This window comes from Monodon monoceros, unplaced genomic scaffold (assembly GCF_005190385.1).
Source record: "Monodon monoceros isolate NGI ecotype Baffin Bay Population unplaced genomic scaffold, NGI_Narwhal_1 Super_Scaffold_20, whole genome shotgun sequence".
NCBI lineage: Eukaryota > Metazoa > Chordata > Mammalia > Artiodactyla > Monodontidae > Monodon > Monodon monoceros.
In genome coordinates, this window is record NW_021703777.1 from 19,938,630 (window position 1) to 19,960,455 (window position 21,826).

Here is a 21,826-nt window from a genome sequence, read left to right on the forward strand (position 1 = left end):
TAAATTTCCTTGTCAATTGCATTACTATGAACTTTCATCAAATCTTTAACCGTGGTCATTTTTAGTCTTTTGTCATTACCAGACAGTTCTGGGTGAACTCTGATGCCTTAGCAAAAATGTTCCTATAAAAGGGTTTCATCTTCAAGGAATTCATGGAAAAGACCCTGACAAGTACAGGTTTCTGGTAACTGACTGTACAGCTGAACTGAATGAATAAGCATCTTCAGAACTCTAACGGAAAACTGATGAACTCATAAAAGTGCTAACAAAAGATCAAGATGAAAATAAATTAATCACATGTGACTGAGTGAACTGATGAGGATGATTATAATTTTTGTGAGTTTCTGTTTGAATAAAAAAAAAATCCCACAAGGACTCAGAGGCAAAAAATATACAAATCAATTTTCACTGCAAAGTAAAGGAGCTGTTAGAGTGGAGGATTACTGGACTGAATGTCAATATTATGACATTGTATGAGTGTGTTTCGTGTTTGGTAATTGCAATCACTGTTGCTTTTGTTGAGGTCATCCATTTACAATGCTTGGTGTCAGTTTATTTATCTCTTGTAAAAATAAAATAGTGTGTGTGAAAAATATCCATTATGAAGAGAATGGTCTCATACCATACACAAAAATAGACTCAAAATGGCTTACATACTTAAATATAAGACATGACACCATTAAACTCCTAGAAGAGAGCATAGGCAAAACATTCTCTGACATAAATCATACCAATGTTTTCTTAGGTCAGTCTCCCAAGGCAATAGAAATAAAAGCAAAAATAAACAAATGGGACCTAATCAAACTTACAGGCTTCTGCACAGCAAAGGAAACCATAAACAAAAAGAGAGGACAACCTATGGACTGGGAGAAAATATTTGCAAATGATGCAACTGACAAGGGATTAATCTCCAAAATTCACAAACAGCTCGTGTGGCTCAATATCAGAAAAAACAAATAACCCCATCTAAAGATAGGCAGAAGATATAAATAGACATTTTCCAAAGAAGACATACTGATGGCCAACAGGAACGTGAAAAGATGCTCAGCATTACTAATTATTAGAGAAACGCAAATCAAAACTGCAAGATACCACCTCACACCAGTCAGAATGGCCATTATTAAAAAGTCTACAAATAACAAATGTTAGAGAGGGTGTGGAGAAAAGGGAACCCTCCTGTACTGTTGGTGGGAATGTAAATTGGTGCAGCCACTATGGAAAACAGTATGGAGGTTCCTCAAAAAACTGAAAATAGAGTTGCCATATGATACAGCAATCCCACTCCTAGGCATATATCCAGACAAAACTATAATTCAAAAAGACACATGCACCCCTATATTCATAACAGCACTATTCACAATAGCCAAGACATGGAAACAACCTAAATGTCCATCGACAGAGGAATGGATAAAGAAGATGTGGTACCTGTATACAGTGGAATACTACTCGGCCATAAAAAAGAACAAAATAATGCCCATTTGTGGCAACATGGATGGACCTAGAGATTATCATATTAAGTGAAGTAAGTCAAAAAGAGAAACACAAATACCATATGATATCACTTACATGTGGAATCTAAAATGTAATACAAATGAACTTATCTATGAAACAGAAACAGACTCAACCAGACAGAGTGGTTGCCAAGCAGAGGGGGAAGGGATGGAGTGGAATTTGGGGTTAGCAGATGCAAACTACTATATATAGAATGGATAAATAACAAGGTCCTACTGTATAGTACAGGGAACTATATTCAATATCCTGTGATAAACTATAATGGAAAAGAACATTTAAAAAGAATGTATATATATGTATAACTGAATCACTTTGCCATACAGCAGAAATTAACACAACATTGTAAATGAACTATATACTTCAATTAAGAAAAATAAAAATCCATTACAAGTGCAAGATATACCAATAGATTTTAATGCAACGGAGTATAAACAGCTCATCAAAATGGTTTTAGACTCCACATTGCAACTAACCTTTAAGAAACTACCACTTGTTAAGTTCTAGTGCAGTACCCCAAAATACCCACAATTACCTGAAAAGGCTATTAAAATACTCCTCTCTTTTCCAACTATGTTATCTGTGTGAGGCCAGAATTTCTTCATATATTTCAACAAAAACAATATATTGCAAATTAATTGAAAGTAGAAGAAAATGAGAATCCAGCTGTCTACTAATAAGCAAGACATTAGGCATGTAAAACAATCATTATTCTCACTAATTTTTTTTATTCTATAAATATATTTACTTTTAATAAAACGACATATATTAACATGTCATGGGTTTAGTATTGTGAGCTGAAACGAATAAATAAAGATTTAAACCTCTGCTTTAATATTTACCCACAAACAAAAGCACTTTAGGGTCCTCAATAATTTTTAAGAATATGAAGCAGTTGAGTCCAAAAAATTTTGAGAATCACTAATCGAGAAAAGAGAACCCACTTCTTTCTTTATATCCATTAATGCTACAAATAGTATTAATGATAAAACACATCTTCTAACATAGTTTTTCATTTCTGTGCAAATTTTCTCATGAAAAGACAGCTATCCCTATCTCCCAGTTCCTACAATAACAATTTTGTGACCCCAGTCAAAGTAAACCCTAACCCACCTGACAGCGCCTCCGCCTCCGAGGTGAAGCAGTAATTACCAGGCACGTTTCCCTCTGCACATTCTTTGAGAGGTTAAAGGCTGGTCTGTCTATGATTGGTGTCAGTAAAACCATGTCCTCTGGCAATATTGACAGGTAACATAAAAGCCTTCTTCTACAGCAAGTGATTTTACCTCAGAGAAAATAATGGGCTCTGAGAAACGTTTCTTGAAAAGACCCCTGAGTAACACATTTACAACCAGAGTGAATATACTATCTCCTTACAAAATCAAAACTATTTTAAACAGCTCAACAAAGTAAGTTACTGTCTAAAAGTAGAAGAGGGTGTAAATATCTAAGAACCTAAATGTGTAAGTCAAGCAGTTTGAATTTTAAAAATTTTTAATTTCCAAACTTTTCTATCTAATGTTGAAGGTTCTATTAGCAAGTCACTAAATTACTTTTTAAATTAGCTTCAGGATCTCATTTTTAAAATAGAAGGATTAACTTTAAAAGTACAGGATAGCTGAACACTTTTTTTTAGACAAGAGTTAGGAATATCTTAACTAAAGGGCTTAAGAGGTTTGTGACTAATAAGTAAATACCATATGCTTCTCAAATTTCTTTCTCTGGCAGACCAAACAGATGATGATGTAATGAAGCATTGATTCATAAACTGAGTATTACTTCTCAGCTGTCTATAGTCAAATACTTAAAAAGCTGTCATAGTATCACTACATTTTCAAAAGAGTAAGTTTCTTCTTTTTTAAAAAAAATAACTTATTTCTAAACATTGGCAAGTGTTAACTGAAATATTTTTCAAATAATTTTCAGGCATTTCCAAAGTACACTTTCTAAAACAATTTCATCTCTACTGTCATGCATTTTTAGTGACAACCAACCCCACATTTCTGTCTGCTCTGAAAGTCCTCTAACATGCAGAAATACTGAGAAAACTGGTGCTGGATCTCCACAAAGAGCTCTCCTCAAACAGACCTGCACAAGAAGATGCAAGAGTGGCTCTCCTTGTTGTGACCTAGAAGTCTGCAGACAGCAGCACACCCAGAAGTTAACAGATTAAAGTTCACATCAGCATAGTTACCTGATTGATATCTTTGTAGCCAGATGTATATTTCATGTATCTGACACTAGATAGGATCACTTTTTAACATACCCCTCTTCTATATGACAAAATTACTTGCAGTAATAATAATGAAATAAAATGAATAATGATAGTGGCCAGAAAAAATGCAGACACTGAAAGGTCTCTTGTATTTAACTCCATATGAATAATCACACCGTTTTTTAAGTAAAATAAATGTTAGAGTTTAAAAAAGGAAAAAGTACTGGATTCATGAATTTGATTATATTAATTTTTTTAAAAAAGAAACTAACATATCTACATATTGGTTTGTTATAGTAATGGATAATAATATTTGCTAACTTGAGCCTTAACTTCTAAAAATGTCAAGAACCTTGTCAACGGCTTCCCTGGTGGCACAGTGGTTGAGTCCGCCTGCTGATGCAGGGGACACGGGTTTGTGCCCCGGTCCGGGAAGATCCCACATGCCGCGGAGCGGCTGGGCCCCTGAGCCATGGCCACTGAGCCTGTGCGTCCGGAGCCTGTGCTCCGCAACGGGAGAGGCCACAACAGTGAGAGGCCCACGTACCGCAAAAAAAAAAAAAAAAAAAAAAAAAGACTATAGCCAGATTTGTCAATCTATCCTTGAATAATTGATGGAAAAACACCTTTTATTAATTTTAATTTAGAAATGTTCTTTCAAATAAAGCCAAAGATATACAATATTTTGGGAAGGTATTAGATAAAAAGATAAGTCTGCAAGAGATTCATAAAAATTGCTCTTCACATTAAATTCCAAAAAAAGCAGTAGTATCCATGTCCGTTTCCTTGAGATCCATTCAAACTGCTTACAAATGCCCCTGGGTTCAAAATTTTTCCACTTCTCAAGTATTTCTTCTGCAAAATCAGAGAAAATGGCTGAATGATAGTGAACACAGATATATGATCCATTGCTTTAGAGCAAGTCTCCAGTTCTTGGTGAAAACGGTTGGTATATTCAACATTGCTATTTTGATTTCTTCAGGCAACGTAAGATCAGCATCTCCTGTTGTTTCTCCTGGCACTCTTCTTCAAATTTTTATTCTTTTTTTTTCTATGTAAATGTCCATTTCCCTACAGTTTGTTTTTGAAAAATGAATAGCCTTCAAATTTTCTGTGCACTTATCTTCAAAGACGAGTTTTAAAAGCTTGGAATTTCACTGTACATTGCTCAAAGCATATATATTTGTATCTGATTAACCTCATCTAAAATTCTACACTAAGGAGAGGGAAAAAAAAAAGATAATTCTGAAGAGAAAACCCACACTAGCAGAGAACAAAATCTGAGCTGATTCACACATGTCCACATTTGCTTTCGCTCACACAGGACTTCAAAGTTGAGATTAGCTTTTCAAAATTTAGCTTTATGGTGCCCTAGCTTCATAATGAGCATTCCTTTTGTCTAGGAAAGACTTTCTGCAGCTTTTTCCAATGATGAGGTGAGATTAAAAAGAATGAATAAGATTTTTCCAAACTTCCAGAAAATGTCACACATGAAGAAATGTTTCCAAAACAGCAAATTCTGCAAGGTTCAAAGAATGATTTTCAGGAGGCAGAAAAAATATATAGGATTAATCTCTTTGATTTTTGTATGAACTCCACTGTGAATACTGGCCACATACGCAGTACTCCTATAGAGTTGACCACAACAGAGGTTTAGAAAACAACGATCCTGTTGTTTCAAGATATCTTCTGTGAGTACGGAGGCAGTCTTTCCAGAAATAAAAGAATGACTTCTTTATTTCAATTGTACCACCTTCTCTACAGACCTATATGATTAAGTCACACAGTTGATCTCTGTATGAAGCATCTGGAGTGCTATCAAAAAGATTCCCAAGGTACTCTGGGTTTTTAATATCTGCCGCTACTAAAGCATATCACTGATGTCATGTTTTACTTTGATTCTTTAGTTTTAAAACAATTATCAAGTTAAAAAAAAAGAATAAATTTCAATTCTAAAGGTATTAAAATTAGTAAAAGATTTCATATATGAACCCAAATATGCACTTACCAAGCAAAATATTGCATATTAACACATCATAGTTAACACTTTTCTCTATTTCAAGTTTTTCTAAATAGCGACAAGTTTTTTAGAGCAGTTTAGGGTTCATAGCAAAAGTGAGCGGAAGGTACAAAGATTACTCCCTGACCTGCACATGAGTATCCACCCCCATCATCCACATCCCCCACCACAGTGGTACATTTGTTACAATCGATGAACCTATATTGACACCTCATACTCACCCTAAGTCCATAGTTTACCTTAGGGTTCACTCACAGTGTTGCACATTCTATGAGTTTGGACAAATGTATAATAGCATGTATCCATCACTATGGTATTAGAGTAGTTTCACTGTCCTAAAAATCCTCTGTGCTCTGCCTATTCATCCCTCCCTCTTCCTCCCAACCCTTGGCAACTACTGATCTTTTAAATGTCTCCGTAGTTTTGTCTTTTCCAGAATATCACATACTTGGAATCATTTACAGATTGGCTTCTTTCACTTAGTGATATGCATTTAAGGTCCCTCCATGTCTCTTCATGGCTTGATAGCTCATTTCTTTTCAGTGCTGAGTAATATTCTATTGTCTGGATAGACCACAGTTTATTACTTTATCTACTTAAGGACACCTTGGTTGCTTCCAAGTTTTGGCAATTAGAAATAAAGCTGCTATAAACATTTATGTGCAAGTTTTTGTGTGGACATAAGTTTCCAACTTCTTTGGGTAAATACTGAGCAGCTTGATTGCTGGATCATACGGTAAGAGTATGTTTAGTTTTGTAAGAAACTACTGAACTATCTTCCGAAGTGACTGACTGTACCATTGGACACGCCCACCAGCAATAAATGACAGCTGCTGTTGCTCTACATCCTCACCAGCATGTGGAATTGTCAGTGTTCCAAAGTCTGCCCATTCTTATAGATGGTAGTGTTATCTCATTGTTGTTTTAATTTGTATTTCCCTGACGACGTACGATGTGGAGTATCTTCCACATGCTTATTTGCTATCTGTATCTCTTCTCTGGTGAGATGTCTGTTAAATGTTTGACCCATTTTTTAATTGGGTTACCTGTTTTCTTATTGTTGAGTTTTAAGCGTTCTTTACATATTTTGTTTAACAGATGTGTCTCTTGCAAATATTTTCTCCCATCCGTGACTTGTCTTCTCATTCTCTTAACATCGTCTTTGGCAAAGCAGAAGTCTTTAACTTTAATAAAATCCAGCTTATCAATTATTTCTTTCCATTTTAAATTTTAAACATAAAAATAAGAACTCCAAGAGGTCACAATGAAGTAACTCATGTTGAGTTTCTTCTTTTTTATAACTACTGTGCTACTGTTTCTAATCTACTTTTAAATGCAAGAATATGTAATAAGACAGGGACTAGGGACATGAACTATGCCCAAAACAAGTTTAAACAATTCCAAACTGTTATGAACATACTTTCAAAATGACTGTATGAAGCTAAGTCCCCATGAGCCTGGGGACAACCATATAAAAGTTCTCCAAATTCACTTCCATGTAGAATATAATATTTATTAGAGGGTTAATAATAAAAATATGCTACATGGAAGCCTACACATATGGTATTAAAACTCAAGTACAATTGCACACATGGGTAAAACAGACCAACAAAAGATTTTGGGGGGAGGAATATTTTATCACTGATGGTGCACAGAATTGCCAGAACATACTACTAATAAAAGACAGGCCACCTGTCGTCTACACACAATGCAACCACTTGCTGCCTACACCCAATGCTAACTGCTCCCATAGCCCACTCTGGGTAAGCCACTGCCTGTAGCCATTTTGGAAATGTTTAACTTTGACAGGGAGAAAGATAAAAGAAAGGTGTACTGAGTTGAGCAGTGTTTCCTCAAAATACATGTCATTCAGAAACTCAGAATGTGACCTTATTTGGAAATACGGTCTTTGAACATGCAGTTAGTTAAGTTAAAATGAGGTCATACCAAATTAGGGTGGGCCCTAATCCAGTGGCTAGTATCCTTATAAGAAAAGCAGAGGGACTTCCCTGGTGGTGCAGTGGTTAAGAATCTGCCTGTCAATGCAGGGGACACAGTGCAATCGCTGGTCCGGGAAGATCCCACATGCCACGGAGTAACTAAGCCCATGAGCCACAAATACTGAGCCTGCGCTCTAGAGCCCGCGAGTCACAACTACTGAAGCCCGCGTGCCTAGAGCCCGTGCTCCGCAACAAGAGAAGCCACCGTAGTGAGAAGCCCACGCACTACAACAAAGAGTAGCCCCCGCTCGCCGCAACTAGAGAAAAGCCCACGCTCAGCAACGAAGACCCAATGCAGCCAAATATAAATAAATTAAATTAAATTATCAAAAAGAAGGAATGATTGATTTATTGATCTGAAGGGGTGATAATGAGATACAGCTAATTGAGAAAAAAAAAAGAAAAGAAAAGCAGAGGCACACACAGGGAAAAGGCCATATGACGACAGAGGCAGAGACTGGAGTGATGCATCCACAAGCCAAGAAATGCCAAGGACTAGCAGTAACTACCAGAAGCTAGAGGAGACAAGGAAGGATCCTTCCCTGAAAACTTCAGAAGGAACATGGCCCTACCAAAACCTTGATTTTGGACTTCCAGCCTTCAAAATTGTGAGAAAATAAATTATTTTTATCTTAAGCTACTCATTTGTTATGGCTGTCCTAGGAAACCTGGGAAATACAGAAGGAAACACACTTCACGTCTCTGTGGACCCTCAGTATTGATCAAAAGTACAGAAGTGGTCAGAAATACACCCTGATTATTCTGAATTCCATATTTTTTGGCTATGTGCTTTTAAGGTCTTGAGAGAGCCAAGAGTAGCACTTTGAAAGAGGAAGTGGCACTGGGACCTCACTTTGAAAGAGGAAGTGGCACTGGGACCTCTTTCTGCCCTGTGCATATTGCAAAGATGAAACTGGGAACTCAAGAAACAAAGAACAAAGTGAAGTTTTTAAAAAACAAAACAGTAAAGGAAATCTCCGTTATTTTTCTAATTGTAATAGCTAGGGGCAATCTTTTACCTCTTCTGGCTTGGGAACTGTGCAATATAATTTCTGATTGTGGAATACATATGATTACATTTTTTTCTTCCCCTACAGTAATTTAATTGGAGAATCTTGATGCCAGGTCAAATATAAACAGCAACTACCTTCTCTTGCTTTCAGCAAAAAGATTTACCTTATATAGGGAATACTTGGAAGAGTCTTACAAAGTAAGTTGTGCTAAAGTGAAATATCAACTAAGTGATTTCCTAGTTTTCCAGAAAGGTAAACCATAACAGTCATTCCAAAATATTTATTATGCTCTTAACACACATACTACCTAGGCAATTCAATACAATCAATTAGTAGAATACAAATATTCAATTAGAGCAGAAAATGGCCAAAACAGTCATGGGGAAGATTTTTTTTTTTTATTCCATTTACCCAGAGTAGCCTCTCCCACTACCATTTAGACACAAAGCTTTCTTTTGTGTTAAAAAATCAAGTTGGTTCCCTAAACTGATAAAGCCAACGCTCCCACACTCACATTCTAAGGTCCCTCTTGAAATAACTTGCTTGACAGACTTTATAATATCCCAACATTCGCTTTTATTTTTTAATTAATTAATTAATTTGTTTTTTGTTTTTTTTTTCGGTACGTGGGCCTCTCACTGCTGTGGCCTCTCCCGTTGCGGAGCACAGGCTCCGGACGCACAGGCTCAGCGGCCATGGCTCACGGGCCCAGCCGTTCTGCGGCATGTGGGATCCTCCCAGACCGGGGCACGAACCCGTGTCCCCTGCATCGGCAGGCAGACTCTCAACCACTGCGCCACCAGGGAAGCCCTAATTTATTTATTTTTGAAGTACTCATTAATTATCTCCCCTCATACTTAAACCATTTGCTCCGAAGCTACTCCTTTTAACAACACCAACAAAAATCTCAGTCATCAAGATATTCTTTCCCGTCCAAAAGAAATAGAGTCAGCATTTTCCCTTCCCCACAGCACCTGCATTCTTTTTATGACCCAGTACATCTCTGCCTGCGTGGGCTGCAACCACAATCTGTAACTTCCCCAAGGCGTTCCGTCGGAGACTGTGCTGTCGTCTTCTGACGTGCCCAGTAAACAAAAGATTAAAACGCATACGTCTAACGTTGATGGAAGACAGGCAAGAAAGATATAAACCTAGCAATATGGATTTCAATGAGATACTTTAAAAATAGAAATATTTTTGCGTAAAGCAAGCCCAGGATAACAATGAAACCATCAGGAAACATGAGCAGTAGAGAGCAGATAGGGAGAGGCCAGTGATGAGGGAAAAATACCCCTCTGATACAGTACCAAGTGTTAGCGAACATGGGAGCGTGCAGAGTAAAGGTGAAATACAAACACTTTGGAAAACAATTTAGCATTCTCTGTAAAAGCTGAACCCATGCCTACCCTATGATCCAGCAATCCCACTCCAGCAGGAACGCTGTTGGGGGCATATGTGCTCCGAGTGTCATACGATAAAGTTCATAGCAGCATTATCCAAGAAAGCCAAAACTGGAAACTACCCAAATTCAACAGCAGAATGTGTAATACAATGAAATAGTACAAAGCAACGTAAGTAAACAAACTACAGCTACACACCACAACATATCTAAATGTCACAAATATAATGTTGAGCCAAATTAGCCAGTCATAAAAGAATATAAACTATGTGGTTCTATGTACATAAAATTTAAAAACAGGCAAAAATAGAATATAGTGTTATAAGTCAGGATAGTGGATCTACGGGAAGGAAAGGGGGCAATGATTGGGGAAGCTCGCACAGAGTGGGGAAGCTCTGAGGTGCTAGTAATGCTCCTGTTTCTGGATCAGGATGACAGTCACGTGAGTGTTCATTTTCTGATCATTCGTTAAGTGTTCCATTTATGTTCTGGTTTTTTTCTCTTGTGTGTTATACTACACTAAATAAATAAAATAAATAAATAAATAAATAAATAAAAAAGAAATCCCAGTCTGACACATTCCCACCAAATAAAGGCTGGAAAGAAATCAAACTGAGAGAAAACAGGCAATGACGGCACATAGCAGTCGAATTTCTTGCTTGCTGAAACACTGGCAGCTCTGAAAACATTAAGAAATTCGGGACTGCCAAGAAACTGAATTCCCTGGAAGACCTACCCTGGATGGAAACAAAGGTGAATTAGGTATCAGCTCTCTTACCAAATTTGGCAATAACCTATACTTTTAATCTAAATTTCAAAAGCAAACATTGATTCCTGAAACTTGCAAAACAGCTCAAATTTTTAAAGCATCCTGGTTTCCTCTTTTGAGCAATCATGGAAGTGCAGGGAGGCACAAGAGATCATTCAATCCAACCTCTACCATCCCAGTCAAGTGGACAAATAGACAAACACTCTTTAGAGTTCCCACTGCAAATGAATTCTGAGATGTTCCTCAGTTACCTGTTCTGGAATAAACAACCTTGACTAGGGCATAGCCTCTCCTGAGAGTAACCTTGATCTTATATGCTCCACTTCAAGCTCTCATCCTGCCCCACACCTAAATGAAAAAATACCGTAGGGCTTCCCTGGTGGCGCAGTGGTTGAGAGTCCGCCTGCCGATGCAGGGGACACGGGTTCATGCCCCGGTCCGGGAGGATCTCACATGCCGCAGAACGGCTGGGCCCGTGAGCCATGGCCGCTGAGCCTGCGTGTCCGGAGCCTGTGCTCCGCAACGGGAGAGGCCACAACAGTGAGACGCCCGCGTACCGCAAAAAAAAAAACACAGTAGGAGAATATTTATAAATAAAATAATGTGCAAAGTCTGGTCCATTAAAAAATATAAATATACACATACCAGAAGCTTTTGAATGAATATAACTATTACTACTAATTATCTCTGAGTGGTGGGGTTGCAGAAGTTTTGTTGGTTTCTTCTTTTCCTACAAAGATCTGTATTGCTATTTTAACAAGAAATATACTTTTTTTCACAAAATATCTTAAAGTATTTGCTTACCTTAGCTGATTTTTCAAAACTTAAGCCTCCATCCAGCTTAAAAAGAACTGTCATGTTGTACCCAGTCTGGTTTCCATGTCCATGAGGCCACCAAGTTTCTATAGTAACACTCTTTTAAAAAATAATATGTCAGTCTAAGTAATCTGTGGCATATTTTCAGCAAAATAATATAGTAATTCAGAGCATCACATCAATTTCTCATAGACAAGCACAGAGCAATATAAATCTCTCTCCTTGTATTATGCCAAATTATACCAATCCATAGATAATATTTAAAAATGAACAGGCTAGGAGTTTAGCATGGATTAATATACCAGAAGGGAAGGGAAATAACAAAATAACATGGGCATTCAGAAAAACAGCTCTTCCCATTGCAACACTCAGCTAACATGTATTCTACATTCTTAACATTTAGAATTGGACTTTGAGGTTAACTCTTCTCTCAAGCCCAGAACTAGAAAAGCGTTTTGAGTTCTTACTTTATCTGGACAGTTACTGAATGCTGATTTGCTCTATCCTTTTCAGCTCACAATTGTCAATTAGAGGAATAAGAAAAGGTAAAATCCAGTTCACTTCTACTTACGAAAGATCGTAAGTTTAGAATTAGAATTCTGTATGTAGAATAAGTACCAATATTCAAAATAGTTTACAAATACCAAAAATAATCACAGCATTGAAGTATGATGCTTAGAATGTATTTTGGATTTAGGATACTCCAAATACTGCAAAAAAATTAAAATATAACACACCTGACTTTTTGAGAGGAGAGGATGCCAAATTAATCATGTAACCTCCGTTTTCTTAATCTTAAAATTTGGGAAAATCATTCCTTAGCTTGCACACACACAAAATATATAACCGATTAAAAGTAAAGAAAAAAATGGAAAAAGTACACTTTTCTTTAATACTCAGGTCCTTTTTTCTAAGCATTTCTTTTGAACAACACTGCTTTTCATCTTAGTGCTTCTCGGGAAGTACCATCATTCACCTTGTCAATTTTCACAAAGAGTTTAACAATCCTTTCCCCATGATGAAGTTCAATGCTGTTTGTCTGTTGTATTTTTAATTCAGGGATGGCTATAATCGCTTGACCCAAAACTGGCTTTGAACTGATAACATCAAAAGAAGACTCTATTTCAAGATTCCACTCCTGGATATTATTATCTAAGGTATAAAGAGAAAAAGAAAAAATACATATATATTATGTAGGATTCACTGAAAAAAAGGCCAAAGCAGCTTCTAAACTATAAGCGCTCCACAAATGCAATCCTGATCAAAAGTTCAGTGAAAATTCTCTTTTAATGTTTAGAGTTTAATCCTTAATTCTGAAGAAGAATAACCAAAATTATATTTTTATATATACTTCTACTCTAAAAATGTTACAATCGTAAGTCACAAAAACTTTATAAATATGGCACAAATAGAAAATTACAAATGAAAAGATAACATAAATCTTCCAAGATTTATCAGTCTTGATTTATCAAACATACTTGCTTGTTCCTTTTTATAAAGTAAAAATACTGAAGGTTTTTAAGCCATATAATAAGTTATAAACTTAGGTGTATTAGAATTAATCCAATGTGGAAAAAATAAAGATGCATTTTAAATGTAATTATTTATCCAATAAATGTGTACTGAGAACCATCTAAGTGCCATGTTCTTTGCTAAGTGATGGGACTTAAACAGTCACCAGGGTAAATAAACACGGCCCCTGCCCTCATGAGCTAAGGGCCTAATGGGATGTGGACAAGTACAAACGTGTGATAATACTAGGATGGAGAATTAAAGGTTGTTTAGAAAAATATTCATATTCCCTTTACCGCATTTTTATTGTTCTTAAACAGAAGCACACACTCCAATCTGATCCAAAGCTGTTTATTTTCTAAAACATCCCTAAATCTTTGACAGCTACCTCACCTTTAACTCGAAATCATATTCCCTCTGGTTTCCCTTACTATCTCTTATTTCAAGAAATAATAATAGATAACATTTACCAAGATCTTACTATGAGCCAGGCATTGTTTTATGCTCTCAACAAGTATTAACTTATTTAAGCATCACACCATTGCTATAAGGTAAATTCCACTACTATCATCATTTTATAAATGAGAAAACTGAGACAGAGAAATTAAGTAACTTGCCCAAGATCACACAGCTAGTAAGTGGCAGATGTGAACCAAGACAGTCTAAAACTAGAGACCTCTAAAACATTTAACCTCTAAATTCTGCCAACTCAATCCAAATAATTTCCCCCAAACCACATCTTAGTGGTGCTCAGGAGTTTTACAGTGGGGAGAGGATCTTATTATATAGGAGAACATTTAATGATGTCAAGCTATGCTAGACATCAAATATGTCCTTTGGCTAAGTCTTTGACCAAAACAGCACAGATTCACAAAACTGGTGAACTAGAAGTATGCTGACAGATCACCTGGTCTACTTTCCGATGTGTTTGATTCCCTCTAGACCACAGGCTAGCAAACTATGGTCCTTGGGCCAAATCTGGACCACCTCCTATTTTTATAAATAAAATTTTATTGGAACACAGCTGCTATGGACTGAATTGTATCATTCCCCCCAAAATTCATATGTTGAAGCCCTAACCCCTAATGTGATTCCATCTGGAGAAAGGGTTTTTTTAGGAGGTAATTAGGTTAAATGAGTTCATAAGGGTGGGGTCCTATTCTGATAGGACAGTAGCCTTATAAGAAGAGGAAGAGATCCATTTCTTTCTCTCTCTCTCCCCGCACACCCCCTCAGCCCCCAATCATGCGAGAACACAACTAGAAAGCTGGCCATCTACAAGCCAGGAAGCAGGCCCTCAACACAAAGCAAATCAGCTGGCACCTTCATCTTGGACTTCCCAGCTTCCAGCACTGTGAGAAGTCAATTTCTGTGGCTGAAGCCAACCAGTCTTTGGTATTTCGTCATGGCAGCCCAGCAGGCCAGACAGCAGCCATGCCCACATTTTACGTATTGTCTTTGGTCGCCTTCATGCTACAAAGGCAGAGTTGTGTAACTGCAACAAAGGCCATATGGCCCAAAAAGCGAAAATGCTCACTAGCTGACCCTTTACAGAAAAAGTTTGCTGATCTCTACCCTAATATATTTCCCCTGAAAGGCCATTCTAATCTGTCTTTAATACCTTTAATATAATGACAAAAACCTCTGCCTCCCTTTCTGCTAGCCTTCACTATTGGAAAGTCGTCCTCTACACTGATGTGAAATCCACTTTTCTCTCATTTCCATCTAGAGATTTTAGTTCTGCCCTCTAGGCCTCTCCTACCAACCAATAACCACCAAGTTCAAGCACGCTCCCTGGGACTTCCCTGGTGGTCCAGTGGTTAAGATTCCGCCTTCCAATGCAGGTGGCACGGGTTTGATCCCTGGTCAGGGAACTAAGATCCCACATGCCGTGCAGCGTAGCCAAAAATTTTTTTTTAAAGGCAGGCTCCTTGGCCGTTTCCTATCACTTCTTCAGCAGAGAATCAGCTGCTTGTAAGGGCCTCCAGAAGGAAGACAAACAGAGTAATTCCCAAAGGTTACCGGCAAAATTGTCCAGTTTCTATTGCTTCTAACATGGAAGGTTCTAAAGTAAATCGGCACCCCTCTGGAGCTCATCCTGTTAACTCCCTCGGGTGCCACTAAATGAAAAAACTAAAGCTGAGGAATTAAAAACCCAACATGAAGATTTACAAGCCTATCGTGTCATTACCAAATACCCTACAACAACATATTTTGCACTCTTTTCTTCTTCCAAATGAAGTACAACGCTTCCTTCCAGGAGGAGAATTCCATGGAGAATTTCAGTAGTTTAGGTTCACAGAGCATACTGAGAGTCTTAAATAATAATTTTCCTGGTATTATCTGGTCACTTCTTTTCACTGGCTAATTTTAAAATGTATAATCTTATTTCTAGTTAAGGAGAGCTCCCCCTTATGAATCAAGACCCATTCCTAGAATGCAGCTTCCCAGTATATCTCTTCCAGCACTAACAAGTTATCCTTTCCTAAAGAATACCTATCACCCCCAGCTCTCGTGAAGTGGAATGCAAGATCATTTCAAAAATGGACAAAGTACCGGGGATGGGATAAGAAAGAAGAAAGTTTACTAAATGACTTAAAATCCCCTCCCAGGTCTCCCTCTCAATGACACCAAGTTTTGCATCCTTCCTCACCCTGACTAATCAACCCTGGGCCCAAACAGGACAGGAACTCCTTATCAAAACAGGGTGGAGAGCAAGCTGATGAGCTCTCTCTACAACTTGAGGCCTTCCCTGGCCTGGAGCCTCAGCGATGTCCTAGCTGATGCCCTGCCCCCTGCAGAAGACACTACAGTCTATAGTTTGTTCCATTTAACCTCAACCAGGTGGGCAACCCAGGGCATGGCAGAGAATGTGGTTCTGGCCATTGACTCATTTTCAGATTCTTCCAAAGCTGATTCAGTGAGGTTTCTTCAAAAACAAACAAACAAATCACCATGAGTTTGACTCGGATGGGAATTTGTAGGAAGGGTAACCAGCCTCACAGTCCAGATGAACGTGTGCTGCTTCTTCATGCAAACAATCTTCAGGACAAACTCCAATTTGTGTAGATGTGGCCAATACATTTAACCTTTTCTTCTGTTCTAAATTTATTTGGCTGTGTCGGGTCTTTGTTGCGGCACACGGGATCTTCGTCGCAGTGTGCGGGATCTTTTGTTGCGGCATGCGGGGGTTCTCTCTAGTTGTGGCATGTAGGCTCTACAGCACGCAGGCTTGGTCGTTGCAGCACAGGGGCTTAGTTGCCCCGTGGCATGTGGGATCCCTACTAGGGATCAAACCCGCGTCCCCTGCATTGGAAGGTGGATTCTTAACCACTGGACCACCAGGGAAGTCCCAGTACATTAACTTTTAAAACCTTCTAAAATGTGCCAGCTCCTTTTATAGTCCCATATAGTCCACTTCTTTGTCAAGATGTGGTCAGGATAAAAATTTTAAAAAAACAAAAAACAGCTTTATTCGGTTGTCTAAGAGAAAAAAAAAAACGTATAGGAAGACATGGAGGTAGAAAAATAAGAAGACGGATGAATTACATTAATTCAAGTGTGTCCATAACTACAGAAAGAGTTACTCTCAAACTACACCTTAAGCCTTGCTTTAACTGATTGTAATTAAGCCTCAAATATCAGTACCTTCATTTAATCATATATCTAGCTTCAAAAAAAACTGGTTCTTCCACACTTACACCCTCACTAGGCTGTAATGAGTGCTGTAATTTACAAACACCAGGAAAGAACTGTGGAATGTTAGAGGCAAAAGAAACTTGGCCATCTCCTAGTTACTTTTAGTTGTGGTATTTGAGGCCCTTGACTGCAGAACTAGCTCAAAGCTCCCGAGCCAGTGGACAGGGCAAGGGCCCAGGTTTCCTAACTCCAGTGCTCTCTACCTTCCACGCATCTCCCACAGAGGGGCCTATCAAAAAGAAAGACACTAGCAGGCGCGCAGAGATTGAAATTTGCATATGAATAATGAGGAAGACCAAAAGCAAAGGTGCTTTTTGTCCTTCAGAATCCTAAGTCCTAATAGCAAATACGTATAATGTGAAACAAAGCATTTGAAGGGACTGTAACCATAAAATATTAGTCTTTTAATATGAGTGTCTTTCTAAAAAAGAAAAAACACTGAAATCTACAAACATAAAGAATGTGTCTGACCTTCCACTAAATGCATAATTACATGGTGCCACAGTTCCTCCATCTGTCAAAACACTATCTTTGTAACCTAAACTACCTGACAAAGGCATGACAACAGTTATGTGAGCATTTCTGCCAAACAGTGGAAATATATTTCTTGAATAATTACTGTCTGTGAAACCTGACAGGCACTATAAATTATACCCCAATCGCAAAGAGCAAAGATGTTGAATCTACTTAAAGAAACAAAATATACCCGAAGGTCACAGTTAAGAATACAGGATGGGGCTTCCCTGGTGGCGCAGTGGTTGAGAGTCCGCCTGCCGATGCAGGGGACACGGGTTCGTGCCCTGGTCCGGGAGGATCCCACATGCCGCGGAGCGGCTGGGCCCGTGAGCCATGGCCGCTGAGCCTGCGCGTCCGAAGCACAGGCTCCGCAACGGGAGAGGCCGCGGCAGCGAGAGGCCCGCGTACCGCAAAAAAAAAAAAAAAAAAGAATACAGGATGGCATTTGGAAGGGCTAAGAACCAGCAGGGACATGGAAGCACACTCAGGTCAGCATGGGATGGATCTGCAAACGTTGGTGGACTGCTCATGTAAGATGTAAAAGATGCTTCCTCTCACTGGGGGGGGCAAGCTATTCAAACATGGCTGCCCTGATTAGCCCTACTGAGCTCCTCCCAGCTCCTCCTCCTACCTGCTCGCTTCATCTTGCATCTTTCATAGGCGATGCAAAGCTGCAATGAAGAGATAGCCTTGTGCATCTGAAGGAACAGCAATGACAACGAGCCACAGAATGCTGAAATTCAAACATAGGATACATCCCCATGCTCCTGCCAGAATTAGAGGACAGGCTACAGTAGCTGCTTTTCAAAGAGCTAACAGCTTGCATTAGCCAGAAAAGCAGGCTTATAGTTAGTTACAACAGCTGTTTTCCCCTTCTTTCTCAAGCAGCAAGATCTCCTTGCCTATTCAGCAGGACAAATTCCTCAAAGATGAAATCAAAACAAAACAGACACAAAGCAAAATCCCACCACCACCCCCCCACCAAACAACATAAATTGATAAGTTCTAGAGAAAAAAAAAATCGACTTACACAACAAGGCAGCTACTCAGAGATTATTCAAGCAACCTACCTACCCATAAATATATTTTCGAGGGTGAATACCATCATTTTATGGGTAATGAAAAAGTGATTCAAAATGAATGTAAGAAAAAAGTGAATGCATGCTTGCGTTCAAAAAGGAATGCAATAAACAAGGCACTAAGCAAGACTGACAAATCTTTGTTACGTTGTAATATTATATTCTCTATATTAAGCTGTAAGCAAAGGGCAGCAATGACCTTCAATAAAGGCCACTGTTGGGCAGGCTAGGGTCTAGCTAGGAGCTAGGCCCACTCTTCCAACTCAAAGGCTATGCCTTCAAGAATGAAGAGACGGGGTGCTTTAGGCTAAGGCAGCAAGTAAATGTGGATACGGTTGGGAAGGCAGCATCTCTGACTAACAGAATTGCCCAAGCACAGGTCAAAGATCCACAGCTCACCTCAGCTCAACAGGAAGATTTACATGTTGAAGAACATCTCTATTTTATTTCTTTCTAACTGCGGTAACAGAAGATTAAACAATGCAGTGTTTCATCAGAACATACTTATTATATATTTGGACTTAATATGTCTATGTAACCTTAAGAAAAGTTCATAAAACTAGACAACCATCCCTCCCTAACAAATTTTAGGGCCTAATATGAACAATTTACATCAGATTACAAATATGAAAGACTTAGCATGGAGATGATCAATAAATGAATATATGTCTATCTCTCTCTCACACACACACGTACAGACATTCAAATAAATATTTTCTAATGACGTTTTAGAGAAAGTCACATCAATAAGTTGGTATCTCTCAAAACCCAGATAAATGGCAAGAGCCTAAGAGATAATGAGAGTAACTCTTGTTTCCCTTTGACCTCAGTATTTTTTCCAAATATAAATTTGCTTTTATTACCTTAAATATTAAGAATATGTGAAAATCATTTAGGAAGCTGAGGTTAGGGCAAAATCAAACAAATGACCAAAGGATATTCAAAAGCACAAAAGTTTAGAAACCACTATGCTAAGGATTAAGAAGGCAGAAAAGAAAAAATATATATATATACATAAAGCAAATTAATTCACAAAAATTTCAAGCTAGTTTTTAAAAGTCTAACAGCCTTTTTTCTGTTATATTTTATACAATTAAACTGGGGAACTATGGTTGGTCATTTGGTGTTTAGGGTTAAACTCACTAATTTTAAATTAAGAAATAAATTAAACATTTGGAAAAGCAAAAAGGTTATTTTCTTCTAGCCTCAATAGGCAGAAAGCAGAAAGTGCCACAAAGTCAAAGTAGTTTAGCCTTTCATAATAAGCTGGCTGAAATTACTAGGTACTAGATTAGTTTAACTGCTTTCTTCCCTTATTATAGAGACAATATAGGCTCAATATAAAAATCTAGAAGAATAAAATACAAACTATCTGTAGTACTATTATACAGAGATTAGCCACTGCTTGCATTAGTTTTGACTAACCTCATTTCACACTTAAACCTTAAAAACGAATACAGTATTTGATTTAAAATAAAAATTACATGTATCTACTTTTGATTATGAACTAATCCTTTTAAAAAATGTTTAGTAACTCTCAATGCCTGCCTCAAACTGTGTACCAAATAAATGCAAAAAGTATCCAGAATATATTAGTTTATTCTCTATTATTTTCAACTTCTAAGTTTCTATTGATTTCAGTAATGATTGCTATCTTCCAAAAACAAACTGAAAAAAAAAAAATTCTGAAAAAATCCTCAAGGAAGTTCCTCTCCTAATGCTTTCATAAGTGTATGCTTCAATTTTCTCTATTACATCAAGTAACCACACCGAAATCTATAAAATTAATCAGAAATATAAGAATTACTGCTTAATATGCACAGGACATATCTTCTGAACAGGAAGGATATTTTTCCCTGTGTTAAGTACAAAATATATTGTAGCCACAGAACATCAAAAATGTGGCTGATATGGATAACTGATTATACCGAGGCTAAATGAAACTTTAAGCATCACTTAAATTGACTGAATTCAAATAAAATTCACTCAGTCACTAATGGTGAATAAACTGAACCCTAATGACTCATACTCAGGAAGAAATGTTTAGCTTCATATTCAAAATTTTAAATTAAACTAGAGCAGTGTTATTCAAATTTTTTCAGATATCAGGATACCTGGAACTCATAGCACTTTTTGCTAACCACCTAAAACACTGATTAAACTTCAAAACTATTAAATAAATAACTTTTGGCAAAATCAGACCCCTTCTTACAGTAGGTTTTATTATATACACCTGAGAAAAATTATGGGTGGGGATGGGGGGGAGTGAACCATTATGTATTTGATTTCATAGCAAGGCTCAATTCGGGTGGAGCCTCTGAAGAAAAGTTTGAGAAACACTAAACTAGAAAGCTCTAAACAGCCACATTTATATGTGCAATTTACATTAGATCTTCCAATGCCTTTTAAGCATTTAAAAATGCCAGCAGCGGGCTTCCCTGGTGGCGCAGTGGTTGAGAATCTGCCTGCCAATGCAGGGGACACAGGTTCGAGCCCTGGTCTGGGAAGATCCCACATGCCGCGGAGCAACTAGGCCCGTGAGCCACAACCACTGAGCCTGCGCGTCTGGAGCCTGTGCTCCGCAACAAGAGAGGCCGCAATAGTGAGAGGCCCGCGCACCACGATGAAGAGTGGCCCCTGCTTGCCGCAGCTAGAGAAAGCCCTCGCACAGAAACGAAGACCCAACACAGCCAAAAATAAATAAATAAATTTATAAAAAAAAAAAATGCCAGCAGCACCTAATAACTTCCTCAATTATCAACCGTCTCTGATATGCTTTTGTCTTCTGCCTTTAGAAAACACAGATCTGGCTCCATCGAAGAGCAATCTAGGGTCACCAGGGCCCTAAAGACAACAGAGCTCTTGTATGGACACACCACATACTTGCTTACAGACTTCATCTAGTTAGGCCTGCACGGAACTGGACTGAGCATGAGTTATCATTTAAAATCCCATTTGCCTCCACCTTCACCCTGATTTCCCTAACTTCTCAAATCCTTTGATCTCTGGTTTTCTGAACTACTGGGGCTGCCATCCCAAAGACTATATGACACAATTTAGTTTGGCTTGATAATTGTTTATATCTCCCCTCCCCACCTCAACCAACTTGCAGGGATAAGTAAACACATTATACTTCTTTTCTATGCCAAATACACACAGTACTGGGCAAAGAACTCAACAAATATTTGACCAGTTTTTAACCAACTCATTGACATCTGTGAGATTTCTGAGGTTTTCTTTAATGCTACTTTCAACTGAAAAAGTAGTATTCTTTACCTT

The 21,826-nt window shown here is 38.0% G+C and overlaps 1 protein-coding gene across 3 annotated transcripts in view; it reads right to left on the minus strand.

The window, feature by feature from the left end:
- The window catches only part of MANBA (mannosidase beta), a 137,484-nt gene that overhangs the window by 101,557 nt on the left and 14,101 nt on the right, over positions 1-21,826 (minus strand). For all 3 annotated transcript variants that reach the window (XR_003795571.1, XM_029235140.1, XM_029235141.1), the window contains exons 6-7: positions 12,718-12,893; positions 11,730-11,840 (exon numbers count right to left, since the gene is read on the minus strand). Coding sequence is in view for 2 of the 3 variants with exons in the window: in XM_029235140.1 (XP_029090973.1) it covers positions 11,730-11,840; positions 12,718-12,893 (287 nt within the window). In the remaining variant the exon portion in view is untranslated. The remainder of the gene's footprint in view (positions 1-11,729; positions 11,841-12,717; positions 12,894-21,826) is intronic.